Source organism: Misgurnus anguillicaudatus, chromosome 4 (genome assembly GCF_027580225.2).
Source record: "Misgurnus anguillicaudatus chromosome 4, ASM2758022v2, whole genome shotgun sequence".
Taxonomy (NCBI): domain Eukaryota; kingdom Metazoa; phylum Chordata; class Actinopteri; order Cypriniformes; family Cobitidae; genus Misgurnus; species Misgurnus anguillicaudatus.
This window is the reverse complement of record NC_073340.2, coordinates 3,098,424-3,114,894: the sequence shown is the minus strand read 5'-3', so window position 1 is coordinate 3,114,894 and position 16,471 is coordinate 3,098,424. Positions and strand designations below refer to the sequence as shown.

Below are 16,471 nucleotides of genomic sequence, written 5' to 3'. Positions count from 1 at the left end.
CATAGTATTCAGCACAGAAGCGGTCGAAAGTGGACAAAAGAGACGGATTTAAATACCAGGTGTAAACGTAATGTGTCTCTCTCGTCCACTTGTGATATGATCAATAAAAACACATCTTAATACCAAGTGTAAACAGCCCCAAAACGTGCACAAGAATCCACAAACAGGTGGACTCCGCCCACTGCTACTCCAGCCAATCAGACAACAAGCACACTGTGCTGACCAATCGTGGCAAGATTTCCCTCCAACCAATCACATTTTGTTTTACTGTTAGGTCGGGAACACAGTTGAATTTCATCAGGCAATCTTTTGTAGGCTGCATACATCATCAAGACTGTCTTATTTTAGAAAATTAACTATTATAAAGTTGACTAATATTCTTAGTTAGTCGTTAATTGTTGTAAAATGCTTATGATTTGCGGATGTAATGCTCAGTTAACTTAAATTAAAACTGAATATTGGTAGTAGTCTTTTAATGAAGCTCTGCACAGGATGAGGGTATGCCCCTTTAAGAGAGATAGGCCAGAGCTGTATTTATGAGCTTGGTTGCATGGCATGTGAATGGAGATGCATGAGTGCCTGGCTATATTTGAGAGCTTAGCCAGATCATAGGCAGGTGTAGATGTGGTTTCCTGCAACGGATTACAACAGGATTCCCAAAGTAACACTAATGCAAATAAACATACATAACATTGACAAATTAGCTACAGCTTCTACCCCCATACGTTATCAAAATAACATAAACAGACGTGTCTCAAATGACACATTTTACACCATTAGCAGTGTTTACACAACGTATGTAATATAACTGACATTATTACAGGATAAACACATTGATGAACAGCAAAAGAAAGTGATTTATATTAGTGATAGACCGATATATCGGCCGGCCGATATATCGGGCCGATATTTGCGAGTTTTATGTGTATCGGCATCGGCCGATACATGGCTGCCGTGTTTGCCGATTTTTCTGGCATAATTTACAGACAGAGTGCTGGAACCCGCAAGCGATTGCAGGTCATGTGACTAAAAACAACCAACCTTTTCACGACAACATTGAAAGCTCGGCTTAACAGCTGATCATAGCTGAACAAAGTGGTGTTTTTTTCATCTCTATGGGTCGGTTTCCTGGACAGGGATTAGACTAGTCCTAGACTACAATAAATGTAAGAACTGTGCAAACTAATAACATCTCTTTTTAACAACATGCCATTTTTTATATAATTTTTATGATGTAAATTGAGTGAGCAAAACCAGTATCGGCTCCAAATATCGGCTCAAGAAAATCGATTTCACGAGTCACCATGGAAACGTAAGAGAACTTAAAAGTTTTTAAATGAGAAATAACATTATAAACCAATACTTTCTGTCAAAATCAACGTTTTATAACGTTATATAAGTGCGTGATTACAAAACAGATAAAATTTATTAATTAATACGAACCTATTTTACCCCATTTAAGTCCAATATTATATGTGTCTCAATGAAAATACACATAATATTATTTAAATATTACTTAAAAGCCTGTAAAAATAATCATAGATTTTATATATGATTTTAAATATATTAATTATATCTAATTACATATAATTTGACATAATTAAGATTATCTTTTCTCTTACAAAAATTAACAATGGTTTTACTACAGTTAAAACAAAAAAACATGGTTACAGTAAAACCATGGTAACCACAAAATAACCATGGTTTTGACAACCATGGTTTTCAAAAACCATAGTTAAACCATGGTAAGTGTAGTAAAACGTCTCGGTTACGGATGTAACCCTCGTTCCCTGAAGGAGGGAACGGAGACGTCACGTCCCAATTCGTCGGTCACGACGTGACGTCGTAGTGACCGACTGAAAGGGAACCATAGTTTTGCTGAATCAATGCACAAAAAACATGGTTACCACAACTTTACACCAATAAAACCATGGTTAATTTTCGTAAGGGCTGTGGACATAAAGTACATAAATCTGTCATAAGGCTTATTTACAGGGTTTTTTTTTAAGATATGATTGTATTGTGTATGCATAAAATGCACTATGATTATATTCACTACTTGTACTTATTTCAATGACCCTGTTTAGTTTTTGGACTTTCCATTGTATGACACTGTATCGCCATCTTTTTTAACATTTACTTATCTGATAAATGCACCCTCTTTTAATTGTAAAGCTTCCTTACAGTCCTTACAGATTTTCAATATTTTTGTGTAATGCTTTTCAGTACACTACACTAAAAGTTATCATTCATTTGCATTGGACGATTAGGATCTGCTGTGACAGAAGTGGAGAATAGAAATGTTACATTAGTGTCAATAGTAACATGTTGTAATATGTCCTGTATCATCTAATATAACCAAATATCTCAATTTCCCTTTGGCTCAAAAATGATAGCTCAGGAAAGCACAAAAAGCCAATTTTAAAGAAAAAAATGTGATTTAGAAAAATAGTGCATGTTTAAGAAATAAATATGATACTATGGAATATATATTTATAATTTTATTTCATTGTGTACATGATCTAACTGATAATAGAAAATCTCTGACCACTATGCCATATCTGTGATTAAATGGTGTTTCACCAAATGAAGGCTGTGCTTCACATGTGGGTCAGTGTTAAATCATGCCTGTGCTTCATGGGTGTCATTCTGTGGGTCAGTGTCTGTGCTTCATGGGTGTCATTCTGTGGGCCAGGTTAGATGCACATGCCTACCAGAAACTGCAGGCAGGGGTAACTTCTGTCCCTCAGTAATTATTATTTTGATAGGCATCATGTGTTTCTATTTGTTATACCCATTTACTGTAGCATTGGCACATTGTCACTTAAGTAAAATATGTTAAGATTTCTGGATCAATATTGACAATGTATTTGCACACACAATTTATTAGAACTTTACATTCATCTCAAATTATCCAGTAAGTGAAAGATGAGGTTATTTATGAATTGACCAAATTTAAATAGAAATGTACTTGTTAACATTACTTAACTGATGGAAATGTGTTTCATACATCCACTGATATTTGGAGATATATTAATGATGAACATAATTAAATGTATAGTATTTAGTCCGAACACAAATATGAATAATTTTGTATTAATGGACATAATTAAATGTACAGTAATTAGTCCAATTACAAATATCAATCCATGTTATTAAAAAAATTGTTTCTTTAAAGAAAATATCATAAATGTTTTAAGACAGCAAAAAATATTTGCGACTGTAAATGTAATAAAATAAATGCTTTAATATTGTAATATTATGCAAAATATATGCTTCCACGCACGCTGCACGCTCATTATAAGTACACGCATGCGCAGACATCCTCCGGAGCCTCGTTTTATTAACTAAAATGAACTTACCCTGCAACATAACCTGCTCCGGAGTAGGTTATCTTCAGAGAGTCAGTTGCTATGGTTACTTACATAACCCGAAAGTTACCTACGTTTTTGGAACCGAAAGCAGAGGTTATCCACTTACTTACTCCTAAACATACCCGGGTAAGTCACATAACTAGCTTTCTGGAATACACCCCTGGTGCTATTGTCTCCACAACAACACGATTCATGCCTCACACAGCGAGACACTTGTACAAAACTAGCGCTCTTCCGCCATTGCTTTGAGTGAGCGATACTCGCTGTCATAATAAAAGTCCTCCTCCGTCTGGGTCTTTTGCACAATAGGCGTTTCTCAATATGCGTTCTTGTCTGTACTTGCGTTCTTGTGGACTTGTGAAACGTCATCAGTCGCGGCCCAAGTACTGTTCCAATTCAAAGTTCGCATCAAGCCCAAGTTCACATAAAATCCCCGGATGTGTTCTTGATCCGCCCATTTTATCGAGGATGCATCAGAGGAGACTTGTGTGGACTTATGACAGCGAAGTTTCCCAGAATGCATTTCGCGTCAGGAGTTCGTTCTTCCGAGTCTGAACTTGCAAGTTCGAACTACGAAGGACACAAGTCCGAGTTTGGTGTACTTGGTATTGAGAAATGGCTAATGTTTCTAGAAAAGACTCTGTGATTGGTTGAAGGGAGATCGTGCCACGATTGGTCAGCACAGTGTGCTTGTTGTCTGATTGGCAGGAGTAGACGGTGGGCAGAGTCCACCTATTTGTGAATTCTTGTGCACGTCTTGACGTTAGAAATGTTTCAAATCCACAAATGCACAGAACGCGATCCACAAATGAGTGCAGCAATTCACAAATGCACAGAAAGCGATCCACAAATGTGTGCAGCGATTCACAAATGCACAGAAAGCGATTCACAAATGCACAGAAAGCAATCCACAAATGCGCAGGAAGCCATTCACATATAAATAAAAAAAAAATATATTTATAAATATTTTTTCATTTGCAAATCCCATTTTATTTATTTGTGAATTTCCTTCCTTTTAATGAAATGTCTAACATATATTTATGGTTCGCTTATTGTGCATTTGTGGATTTAAAAAATATTTACGAAACTCTCTATATTTATTTGTGGATCGTTGTATATTTATTCAGAAATACGAAACAAATCTGACCCCATACATATTTAAGGGATTGTTGTTTTATTCATGTTCTCATATTTATATATCAAGCTCTGATGTTACAAGCACCAGGGTTGTTCCAGTGGATGGCAACTTCTATCCTCTTCTTTGTGTTAGTTTTTGACTCGTTTGCTCGCGTCGCCCCCTGACGGTTCAAAGAATATGTAACGACACAATAAAGTGGAGGAAGCAAGCGCAGGCGATCAACACAGATATATTGTAAATGATGGTAAGAACAGAGAAACAACAGAACATGTGACAGAGTCCAGGATGTTGGCGATGATGATCGAAGGTCTACGGTGGCTGAAGAGTGATGAAATGTGAAGTCGGTGATGAGTGTGATAATGGCCAATGGACGAAACCAGGAACGGACCCAACACTCACACGGAGACGACAAACACGAACACTGATCCAATGCACACGAAGACGAGAGACGATCATCCAAGTGGTACTGCTGGAACATGAAATGAGGATCTGACAACAGGAAGAGAACTGAGTGAGTATATGTAGCAGATGGGTAATGAGGACCAGCTGGAGCGAGGCAATCATACACAGGTGACAACACTTAATAAAACGAGCACATGGCAGAGGTGAGTGAACAAACAAACACACACACACATGACACGGAGGAAACAGAGGATTTCCTACCGTGACAGTACCCCTCCCCTAGGAACGCCCCTTGGCGTTCCCAGCCTGCTTTACCTGAAGATTGTAATCATCAATAAGGCGGTGATCCAGTATGTCCCGAGCAGGAACCCACCTTCTCTCCTCCGGACCGTAACCTTCCCAATCCACCAAGTACTGAAAACCGCGTCCCCTCCGTCTAGAGTCCAGAATACGATTAACCGAATATGTGGTCTCCCCATTAACGATACGAGGCGGTGGGGGAACCGGGGCAGGCGGATTAAGACGGGAAAAAATCACCGGTTTAATTTTGGACACATGAAAGACGGGATAAACCCTCCTGTACGCCGGTGGAAGGCTAAGACGCACTGTTACCGGATTAATGATTTTGGTAACAGAAAACGGGCCAATAAATTTGGGAGCAAGCTTATTCGAAACGGAACGCATCGGAATGTTCTGGGTTGAAAGCCACACTCTTTGACCAACGACGTATCGGGGAGGCTTCGACCGGTGGCGATCGGCCTTAGCCTTGGTGCGCGACCTTGCCTAGAGCAGAGCTCTACGAGCTCTGGTCCAGGTGTGGTGACACCTCTGGACTAGTGCGTTTGCGGAGGGGACCGACACCTCGGATTCAGTACTGACAAAATTAGGTGGTTGGTACCCTAAACTACACTTAAATGGAGACATGCCCGTAGATGACACCGGCAGAGAATTGTGTGCGTACTCCACAATTGAGAGTTGTTGACACCAGGACGAAGGATTGTTGGAAACCAAACACCGCAATGCCCTTTCGACATCCTGATTGGCTCGCTCGGTTTGACCATTGCTCTGGGGATGGACCCGGATGAAAGACTAACAGTCGCCCCTAACGATTTACAAAATTCTCGCCAAAATTTGGACACAAATTGGGGACCCCTGTCAGAAACCACGTCTGTCGGAAGGCCATGTATACGGAAGACGTGGTCAATGACAGTTACCGCTGTTTCCTTGGCTGATGGCAATTTGGGCAAGGGAATGAAATGAGCCGCCTTCGAGAACCGGTCCACTACGGTTAAAATCACCGTATTACCCTTAGAGGGTGGGAGTGCGGTAATGAAATCTAGCGAGATGTGGGACCAGGGTCTCGAAGGGACAGACAGCGGTAAGAGTAACCCATCTGGAGGTCGATTGGAAGTCTTACCAACAGCACAAACCGAGCAAGCCAAGACGAAATCGTGGACATCACGAGCCATACCAGGCCACCAAAATCGGTGCTTGACTAGAAATTTAGTTCTACTAACCCCTGGGTGACAAGCAACACTGGAACAATGACCCCACTGGAGAACGTCTGACCGTAACCCCTCCGGCACAAATAAACGGTTCAGTGGGCAACGAGCCGGGGGCGTTACCCCTTCTAAGGCAGTCAAAACCTTCGATTCGACCTCCCATCTGAGCGCGGAGATAATGATGGTCTCCGGTAAAATGGGCTCGGGAGTAGCAGTACGATCGGAACGCTCAAAAAGACGGGATAAAGCATTGGGTTTGATGTTTTTGGAACCCGGCCGGTAAGAAAGTGTAAAATCGAAACGACCGAAAAACAATGCCCACCGAGCCTGCCTGGAGTTAAGTCTTTTAGCAGTTCTAATGTATTCGAGATTCTTATGGTCCGTCCATACAATGAAAGGTACACCCGACCCTTCAAGCCAGTGACGCCACTCTTCCAGTGCCAATTTGACGGCCAACAACTCCCGATTGCCAATGTCATAGTTAACCTCCGCAGGGGATAAACGATGAGAATAATATGCGCAAGGATGAACCTTTCCGTCTGAGGATGTGCGCTGGGATAACACTGCTCCTACCCCCACCTCTGACGCGTCGACCTCCACTATGAATTGACGTGAGCGATCAGGGGTGACAAGAATTGGAGCTGAAACAAAGCAGCTTTTCAGTTTGGCAAACGCAGCCTCAGCTGCGTCTGACCACCTGAACGTCAAACTAGGGGAGGTCAAAGCGGTCAGAGGTGCGGCTAGCTGGCTGAAATTGCGAATGAAACGCCGATAAAAATTGGCGAACCCCAGAAATCTCTGCAGGGCCTTGCGAGACTCTGGGGATGGCCAATCTACCACAGCCTTAACCTTCTCAGGATCCATGCGAACACCCTCAGTCGAAATGATGTGTCCTAGAAAAGAAACAGACTGTGCATGAAAAACGCATTTCTCCGCCTTGACAAACAATCCATTCTCTAGCAACCGCAGAAGCACTCGTCGTACGTGTTGCACGTGTTCCTGGAGAGACAAAGAAAAAATCAATATGTCATCCAGGTAAACATATATGAACTGATCGACCATGTCTCGCAACACGTCATTAACGAGTGCTTGGAAGACTGCCGGCGAGTTAGATAGCCCGAAAGGCATCACGCAGTACTCAAAATGGCCACGAGGGGTGTTAAACGCAGTCTTCCATTCGTCCCCCTCCCTGATGCGGACCAAATGATAAGCGTTACGTAAGTCCAATTTAGTGAAAACGGCCGCTCCCTGCAACCTCTCAAAAGCTGAAGACATAAGCGGCAAAGGATAAGTATTCTTTACCGTTATGTTGTTCAGCCCTCGGTAATCAATACAAGGTCGCAAGGATCCGTCCTTCTTTCCCACAAAAAAGAACCCCGCCCCTGCTGGAGAAGAGGAAGGGCGAATGAACCCCGTTGCTAGAGAACTGGATATATATTTCTCCATGGCCGCCGTCTCTGGAATAGACAAGGAATATAACTTGCCCTTAGGCGGAGAGGTACCTGGCAATAACTCTATCGCACAGTCATAGGGACGATGAGGAGGAAGAGAATCAGCCCGCGACTTACTGAACACCTCCTTCAGGTCGTGGTACTCCGCGGGCACGTTAGTCATATCCACTGCTTCCCCCTGAAACACAGACTCAGAAACATTAACACCAGCAGACAAAAGACAAGACAAATGACACTCCTCGCTCCAGCTAACCACAGATCCGAGACGCCAATCAATCCTGGGGTTGTGTTGATGGAGCCAAGTGTGACCGAGAACAATGGGACTCTGAGGTGAGTCTGTGATGAGGAATGAAATGTTCTCCGTATGATTACCAGATGTGATGAGTGAAACAGGAACGGTGGTCTGAGTGATGACTGGAAGCTTGTGTCCATCAAGTGCAAAAGGTGCAATGGGGTGTTTGAGGGAGGTGAGAGGAATGTTGATCTTACGTGCGAAGTTGAAATCCATGAAACTCCCCTCGGCCCCAGAATCCACCAAAGCATGCTGATCCAGTGTATGTGTGGACCACCGTAGTCTCACCGGAAGGAGTGTTGATGTTGATGGGTCTTCCTGGCAGAGATCCCACCCGATAGTAGCCTCAGATTTACGATCGGGCTTGATCTTTTACTGGGCAGCGCTGGATGTGATGTTGCGAGCTGCCACAGTATAAACACAGTCCAAGGGATCTCCGCCTGATCCTCTCCTCCCGGGAGAGCCGAGCTCGCCCCACCTGCATGGGTTCCAGATCTCCAGGTGGGCTGACCGCAACCTCTGGCCGCCGATGCTGAACCTCTGGACTGGTGGTGCGAGTGGTCCTCCCCCTCCGTCTGGCTGCTTGATCTAGCCGGTTGTCAATCCGGATAGTGAGATCTATTAAACCGTTGAGTGAGGAGGGAAGTTCCACGGCTCGAATCTCCTGTTGGATGCGGTCAGCCAACCCATGCAGGAAATGATCCCACTGCGCCTCTTCGTTCCACTTACACTCCGCCACCAGGGTGCGGAACTCGATGGAATAATCTGATACGGACCTATCCTCCTGCCGTAGGTCCGCTAGAAGTCTGGCCGCCTCTCTCCCGGCGACGGAGCGGTCGAAGACCCGTCTCATCTCCTCCGAAAGGGTGTGGAATGAAGCACAGCAGCGATCTTGGTTCTCCCACACCGCCGTCCCCCAGAGGGCAGCCCTCCCCGTGAGAAGGGAGAGAACGAACGCCACCTTCATCTCCTCGGTGGTGAACGTACGGGGCTGCAAGGCGAAGTGCAGAGAACAATGAGAAAGAAATGATCGACAAAATTTAGGCTCACCCGCATACTTCTCAGGAATGGGGAGGCGTGGCTCAGACTGGGGAGAACCCCCAGTGGTGATCGGCGGTGTGGGTGGCGTGGGGGGCGCAGTGGGCGGCGATGGATGATGTTGTTGAGCCTGGAGAGCGAGCTCGGAAACCTTCGTCACCATCGCTTGGAAAGCTCGACCCATCTCATCTATCGCTTTCTCTTGACGATCCATACGACCCACAGTGCGTTGTAAAAATTCCTCCAGATGAGATGGGGAGCGATCGCCTGCTGCTTCCATGATGGTCAGATCCTACTGTAACGACACAATAAAGTGGAGGAAGCAAGCGCAGGCGATCAACACAGATTTATTGTAAATGATGGTAAGAACAGAGAAACAACAGAACATGTGACAGAGTCCAGGATGTTGGCGATGGTGATCGAAGGTCTACGGTGGCTGAAGAGTGATGAAACGTGAAGTCGGTGATGAGTGTGATAATGGCCAATGGACGAAACCAGGAACGGACCCAACACTCACACGGAGACGACAAACACGAACACTGATCCAATGCACACGAAGACGAGAGACGATAATCCAAGTGGTACTGCTGGAACATGAAATGAGGATCTGACAACAGGAAGAGAACTGAGTGAGTATATGTAGCAGATGGGTAATGAGGACCAGCTGGAGCGAGGCAATCATACACAGGTGTATGAACAAACAAACACACACACACATGACACGAAGGATTTCCTACCGTGACAGAATAGTTCCACAGCCGTTTGTTGAGGCGCGGAGGCTTGCGTTGCGGACCAAAGCACGAGTATAAACAAAGCTTAAGCTTTTGAATCATGCATGGTACTGACATAGGCCAGTCTGCACAGCTTACTTTGACATCAATCACACCCTTGTAATGATAACCAGATAACTACACAAAAAAAATAAACCCACACGGTCATTGTTTTCGTGATAAATCATCAATGCAACGTTCGAGTACTCGATCAATCGATTACTAGTGCCCATCCCTAATCTCAAGATATTTCACTTGCTTCCACTGATCAGTACTATAACTATCAGTTAAACAAAATCATCTGCGTCGTGGTTATGAGACCCTTGAGAATGATTTAATCACATGAGGTCAAAACATAAAAAACAATATTGATTTGCTTATAACATAGGGCGAAGGACTGTGCACCCAATCCCTCACACTAAGGCGGATCAGAAACCAGTCAATTAGAGCTCAGCCTCAAGTAACATGTTTTTACCCCATTTACTGACCTATATAGACACTTGTTTGGGGTGCAACCCAGACACACAAACATGACACACATACACAGCAAACTCAGTTTTTTTTAAATAAATGATAACATGACTAACAGTGAAATAGTACAGTTAAATGATTTTATTTTGTATTAATTTGCACTAAATATTTATCTTTTTGGTAACATTTTAAAGTAGCTTTCCTCTCTGGCCAACTTTAAGGGGGCGGTACTGACCAGCCGCCACTGGTCCCAAATGACATACTATGCACTTAAACTATGCACTATGTACTGAACTGTCTAGTGTATTAATTTTTAAAGAGTAGTATCATACCAAATAACACTTGGGAACTTAAAGTGCACTTCTTTTTTTGGACTTTTCTGTGTAAATGCACTACTCGCACTATTTATACTATAAAAAACATTGAATAGCGCATAAGTGCACAGTTAGGGACGCACCTTGAGAACACATTTAATATCGGACTTTAAGAGTATGATTAATAGCAGATATGATGCACTTCACATTGTTATAAATGGAGGCATTGCAATTGTGAATTATCCTTCATATGTTTGTTCTAACACATAATTTTCCTTGTATTTCATAGTGTTATTGTGAGTGATCCATTAATTCAAATCACACCAAATGAAAGAGGGCGGATTTACAGCTGTTCGGTCATACAAGACTCGCAGTCCTGCTCATCACTTAACATTATTGGTATTTAGGTTTTATTTGCTTTTCAGTTACATGTGAAAACTTATTTAAATATTAAAATATTATTGTTTTATTAACAAACTGTTCATGTGTTAACATAGTTCCCTCTGAAGCAGTCAACATGTCTCTTGGACTTACAATGACTAAAGATCCATCCTCTTCAAAATTGGCAGTAAGTTTGGGCACAACATCACAAAGGATGTGTTTAATATTGACATTTTATTGTTTAATTCATTAGGATAACAAGAAAAATATTATTTGTGGGAAAATATAGGCCTAGTCCATGCTGTTTTTATTATAAACACAAAATTGATTTGATTAAGATGTGGAAAACAGTGGAACAATGTGTAGTAGAAAGCACTATACAAATATAACCCATTAGTTAGTCATTATTAGTCTTTTTTATCTGTGAACACACTGGGCTTAAAATGAACATTCTGTCATCATTTACTCACCTTGATGACGTTTCAAATTTGTTTTGCGCTGTACAGTAAGTCGCTTTGGATAATAGCATCTGCCAAATGTCTAAATGTAAGAATCTTACATTTGTGAAACTTAAAGATATGAATTTTCAAATGTTAATGTTGGTGAGTGTCATGTCATTCTGAAATTCTCCTTCCACTTATCATCTGCCATTGTGCAGGAAAGTGTTATCCCACCACACTTAGCTTCAGACTCTTGTCCACAGATGCCTTGTTATTGGCTCAGGAAGGGGCATTTTTACTGCTTGATAAATAAAATCAGCAGGGCATCCAAAGTGATAAATATTAAATGTGCCTTTAAAACATAGAAAAGAAGGAATGGTATGAAGACTGCTATATGCACATTTTGAAACATCGGCCACTCTGTACATTCATGCAATGCACTTCATTTTGTTTGGTTTTATCTGTCAAAATGGATTCATTCAGATTGAAACAAAACATGTAAATGTAGCATTTGTTGAGGCAACTATTTGATGAATAATTTTTTTTTTTACATTTTCTGTCCTTCTCAGATTTGTGGTCCAACCATTCCAAAAAAATGTAAAAGTGTTACCACCTACAATGGCATGTGCTTTATTCTTAAAAACATAATGACCACCTTACCAAGCATTGAACAGACCATACCAAGTTCTTTGAGAGGTAAATGTGCTGACTGCCAAAGGGATATGTTGTTTTTATATGTTTATTGTTTTCTGTTCTGTTAAGTAAAAGATGTTTGGTTTATTATATGCATAACACTTTTGCTTCTCTCTATCTCTATTTTACAGACTGTGCTGGTCCGATTGATATAGCCTTTTTACTGGATGGCTCTGGGAGTGTAGGCTCTGAAAATTTTAAAAAAATGAAACGTTTTGTGGCAAACATGATTATGCGTTTTATTGAGCGGGATGTACAGGTCAGAAACGTCTTTATTGTCTGTTCAATTTTTATTCTGTTTGACTTTTCATGTGAAAATGTCTGTGTTACACAACACAACATGAATCTTTGTTTTGCAGTTTGCCATTGCACAGTACTCCAGTTATTGTAAGAGTCACTTCAACTTTAATGAACTCACAACTCAAGACAGTACGTGGGAAAGTAAGGTGTTAAATATATATTACCAATATGGAAGTTCTACTTATACTGCAACGGCTATCGAAAAAGTTGTGTAAGTATATATACTTGTGGCAACTGTATAAGAACAAAATGACACAAAATATTTAAATCTTGTTTTATATGTTGTTATATTGTGTTTATTCTTATTATTTATATTATTAATATGAATATTTCTTTCACTTTTTCTTCAAAAAATACTGTTCTAAACTCATATTCTTTTTCGCTGTGGTTTCCCAGACAGGGATTATCTAGGAGTAGGCCTTAGTTTAATTATGAAATATAACTAGTTTAGTTACATGCCTTACAAAAAAAAAAAAAAATTACTTGTGTGCTTTTTGAGGCAAAACAAATGGCACTGATGTATTTTAAAATATGTCAGTGCAAGTTGTTTTCAGTTTGGACAGCTCTTACTTTTATTTTAGTCTAGGACTAGTCTAATCCCTGTCCGGGAAACCTCCCCCAGATGTTTAAATCTTCATATTATAATATAAACTTATTATCCTTTTCTTTAACTATCTTTTACTGTCCATTCTTCAAATGTACAGGAGAGAGATGTTTACAGAAAGTGCAGGGGCAAGACCATCAGCAAAAAAAATCTTAGTAGTTATTACTGATGGAGAGTCACATGACAGACAAAGACTGCCATATGTAACTTCACAGGCACAGAAAAAGAACATCATACGGATTGCGATTGGGGTAGGAATTTTTTTACTGTACCATGTCATTCATATATTTCTTACATATTTCACTTCAGTGCTTTAAATATTTTGGAATTTCCAGTGTAATTTATCCAATAAGCCAGTGTGAGAAATGCACACTGTTAACTACTTCCCTGTATTTTTAAGTTACTGGCAGCACGGCTGCAAGCAAGTTACTGTATTTTGATGGTACTGTGATGCATTTACAGTAAACACAGCAGTACTGTACAACTGAAAATAGTATTGTATTGTGCTTTTACATTTTTGTGCACTGTATTATTTATATTTTATACATTTAATTTACATTACAAATTATATATTATAACTTTATTAAAATGTATTGATATTGTATTTCAATAATATTATACATAAATCACATATTATCATATATTAAAAATGTATAGGTAACAGCTGTGAGGTGTGTGTGGAAAAGGAACAGGCAGTAGACTCTGAGATAAATCAAAATAATAAATGATAAACTTATATTATAATTATAACCAAAATTAACAGGCAAAATGTAAAAAAAACCACACAAACATTGTAGAATGGACCACTAAATGGTAAACGGGGAACTTAAATGAAGTGTAGATGACGAGGATGATGGCTGGCAGGTGAGGATAATGACAAACACAAAATAGGTGGTGAGGGAACAAGGAGGATGATGGGATATGTGAGGGAGAGTCTGGAGGGAGATGAACGAAGAAATGGGGAAACAGGCAGGATAGCAGACTGGAAGTGCAACAGTACTCCCCCTCCAAACAAACAAACTTAAATTCAAACTTTTATTGTAGTAATGCAGTAATTTATCAGGTAATAAATATCATAATATAGGTTTATTATCAGTAATGAACTAATCAAGGTAATCATTCACACAAACACACACAGACCAGAGGTTGCGTTAGGTTTTTTTACTTGTAAAAATTCTGCCATCAATTATTATCCATTTTTTCATGTTTTAATGATAATAATTGTTTTCGTTCACATGTTCATTTCTATATGAACTTATACAAAACGAGAACACAAGTTAAAAAATGTTCGTGAAGAGAACAGATGAACAGAGACTGTGCATCATTTTAGATGTTTAACAACACATGAAGCAGATAAATGAATGATCTGGCAGTGAAAGACAGCTGAGGTGATAAAATACAACAGACGCGTAAAAATCTGAATTTAATTAAACTCATGAAACTGTATTTGAAGCCATCTTGTGTAATAAACGCATGTAGACTAATGCAGAGTCGTACCATTAGATTACCTCAGATAGACGATGTCTTGTTACAGTTTTTGTTCTGGAGATTGATCTCACGCTCTTCCATTACGCTTCAGTTAACCCAATCTGTCACACGTGCACGCAAGCACACACACACACACACACACACACACACACACACACACACACACACACACACACACACACACACACACACACACACACACACACACACACACACACACACACACACACACACACACACAGAGTAAAGTTGCCTAATCACAGACCAGTACTTTGCAACAAAGTTGACAAAGCCATGGAAAATACCGGATTATCTAAGCATCATGTCCATGCAAAGGCATCTCAAATGCGCTCTATCACGCAAACTTTGAAACAGCATAGGCCTACAGGGAAAACAATAAATATCATGAAGTCTTACATACTGTAGCATCGTGCTAACATTAGCCAACTCCGTTTGCTGTAAGTCCTGGAAAAGCACACAGTGTAAACTCGACCATGATCGTTTTCCTGCTAATCAGTCTGGTCCAAGCTCCTTAATCCTTTATTTATTTTTCAACTGAATGCCTTGTAAAGGGTGATTTTGTAAGCATAAAATCATATTTTCTTTATCTCAGGATATTTCACTTGTTTTACTGATCAGGGCTGCGTTCTCCGAAACTACCTTAACGCTACGTCGTTCTTAAGTTGTACCGTAAGCTGTACCTTATCGCTAATACGTGTTTTCCGAAACGTTCTTAGTTACGTATCACTTCTGTAAGTTGTTCGTTCGGAAGGTTAGTCTGGAGCACTCTTAGCTATACCTTATCCCACATGACTCCACTAGGGGCCATCACTTTCATAAAAGCTTACATTGCAGTCTATATAACTAAACATTTGTAAAAAAAGCAATACACTCCGTGTTTAATTAGGCAAATATTTTTATATTTAAAGAATAAAACATTTACATAATTAGACATCATTACATTGATGGTTGTTAGATTTTTAATTATGTTTTCCAAAGGGACATCAACTGCGAACTATTAAATGCTACAGGATTAAGAAACTATTTAAAAAATATATTTTGGGTGATGGAGTTGGTGAAACTGGCCGCTATACAGCGAATCCTACTATTTCATTTGTGCATTTCATATCCGTTAAATCTTAGTCTACCGGCTAGTATTTTAGCTGCATAAATAAATCGGGTAAAATTACAAAAAATAATTATGATTATTAATGTTAATTCGACTTTGCATCGAAGTTTTTTAATGTTTTATAACTTTGAGGCAACTGCATATCATATTCTTTATAAACATTCAAAATAAACTGTGCACTTGATTACTGCTTGTATAGTCTCCTAAGGTCAACAAAATTTCCACATTAAAACTAATCAAAGCTAAAATCTAAAGCAATCATACTATATATTTATAGGCTATTATATAATATTTGATATGTTATATAGACTGACAGGCTCCAGAAATGCGTCCATTAAGCTTTATCCGCATTGTTAACGCGCTGCTTGTGCATAGGGTTGGTGCATACAGTGTCCAAGCACAATAAACGCGTGAACTAATGAACAACAGCAGTTTGTTTTTATATACTTTAAGTGTAATGCACAGCCAAGTACTTGCACAACCCACTTTATTTCCCTGTGCAACGCACTTATTGGGAAACCCTAATATAAATGATCCTTTCAAGGCATAGCGGATGAATTGGAGCAGTTTAATGATACGTTTGGAAATAAAGTTGCGGGTTTTGCACGGGTTTGATATAAAATATAGAAGGTTGAATTTAGTTGTTTGCAAGTTGAAATATTTTTTACCAGATATTCCTAATAA

At 40.2% G+C, this 16,471-nt stretch overlaps 1 protein-coding gene across 1 annotated transcript in view; it reads left to right on the top strand.

Annotated features, from left to right (window-relative positions):
* Positions 1-16,471, top strand: part of LOC129421507 (integrin alpha-X) — an 81,850-nt gene that overhangs the window by 8,492 nt on the left and 56,887 nt on the right. Inside the window, exons 3-8 of the mRNA XM_073866544.1 lie at positions 11,042-11,151; positions 11,250-11,320; positions 12,143-12,269; positions 12,398-12,525; positions 12,626-12,777; positions 13,271-13,421. Of these exons, the coding sequence (XP_073722645.1) occupies positions 11,042-11,151; positions 11,250-11,320; positions 12,143-12,269; positions 12,398-12,525; positions 12,626-12,777; positions 13,271-13,421 (739 nt within the window). The remainder of the gene's footprint in view (positions 1-11,041; positions 11,152-11,249; positions 11,321-12,142; positions 12,270-12,397; positions 12,526-12,625; positions 12,778-13,270; positions 13,422-16,471) is intronic.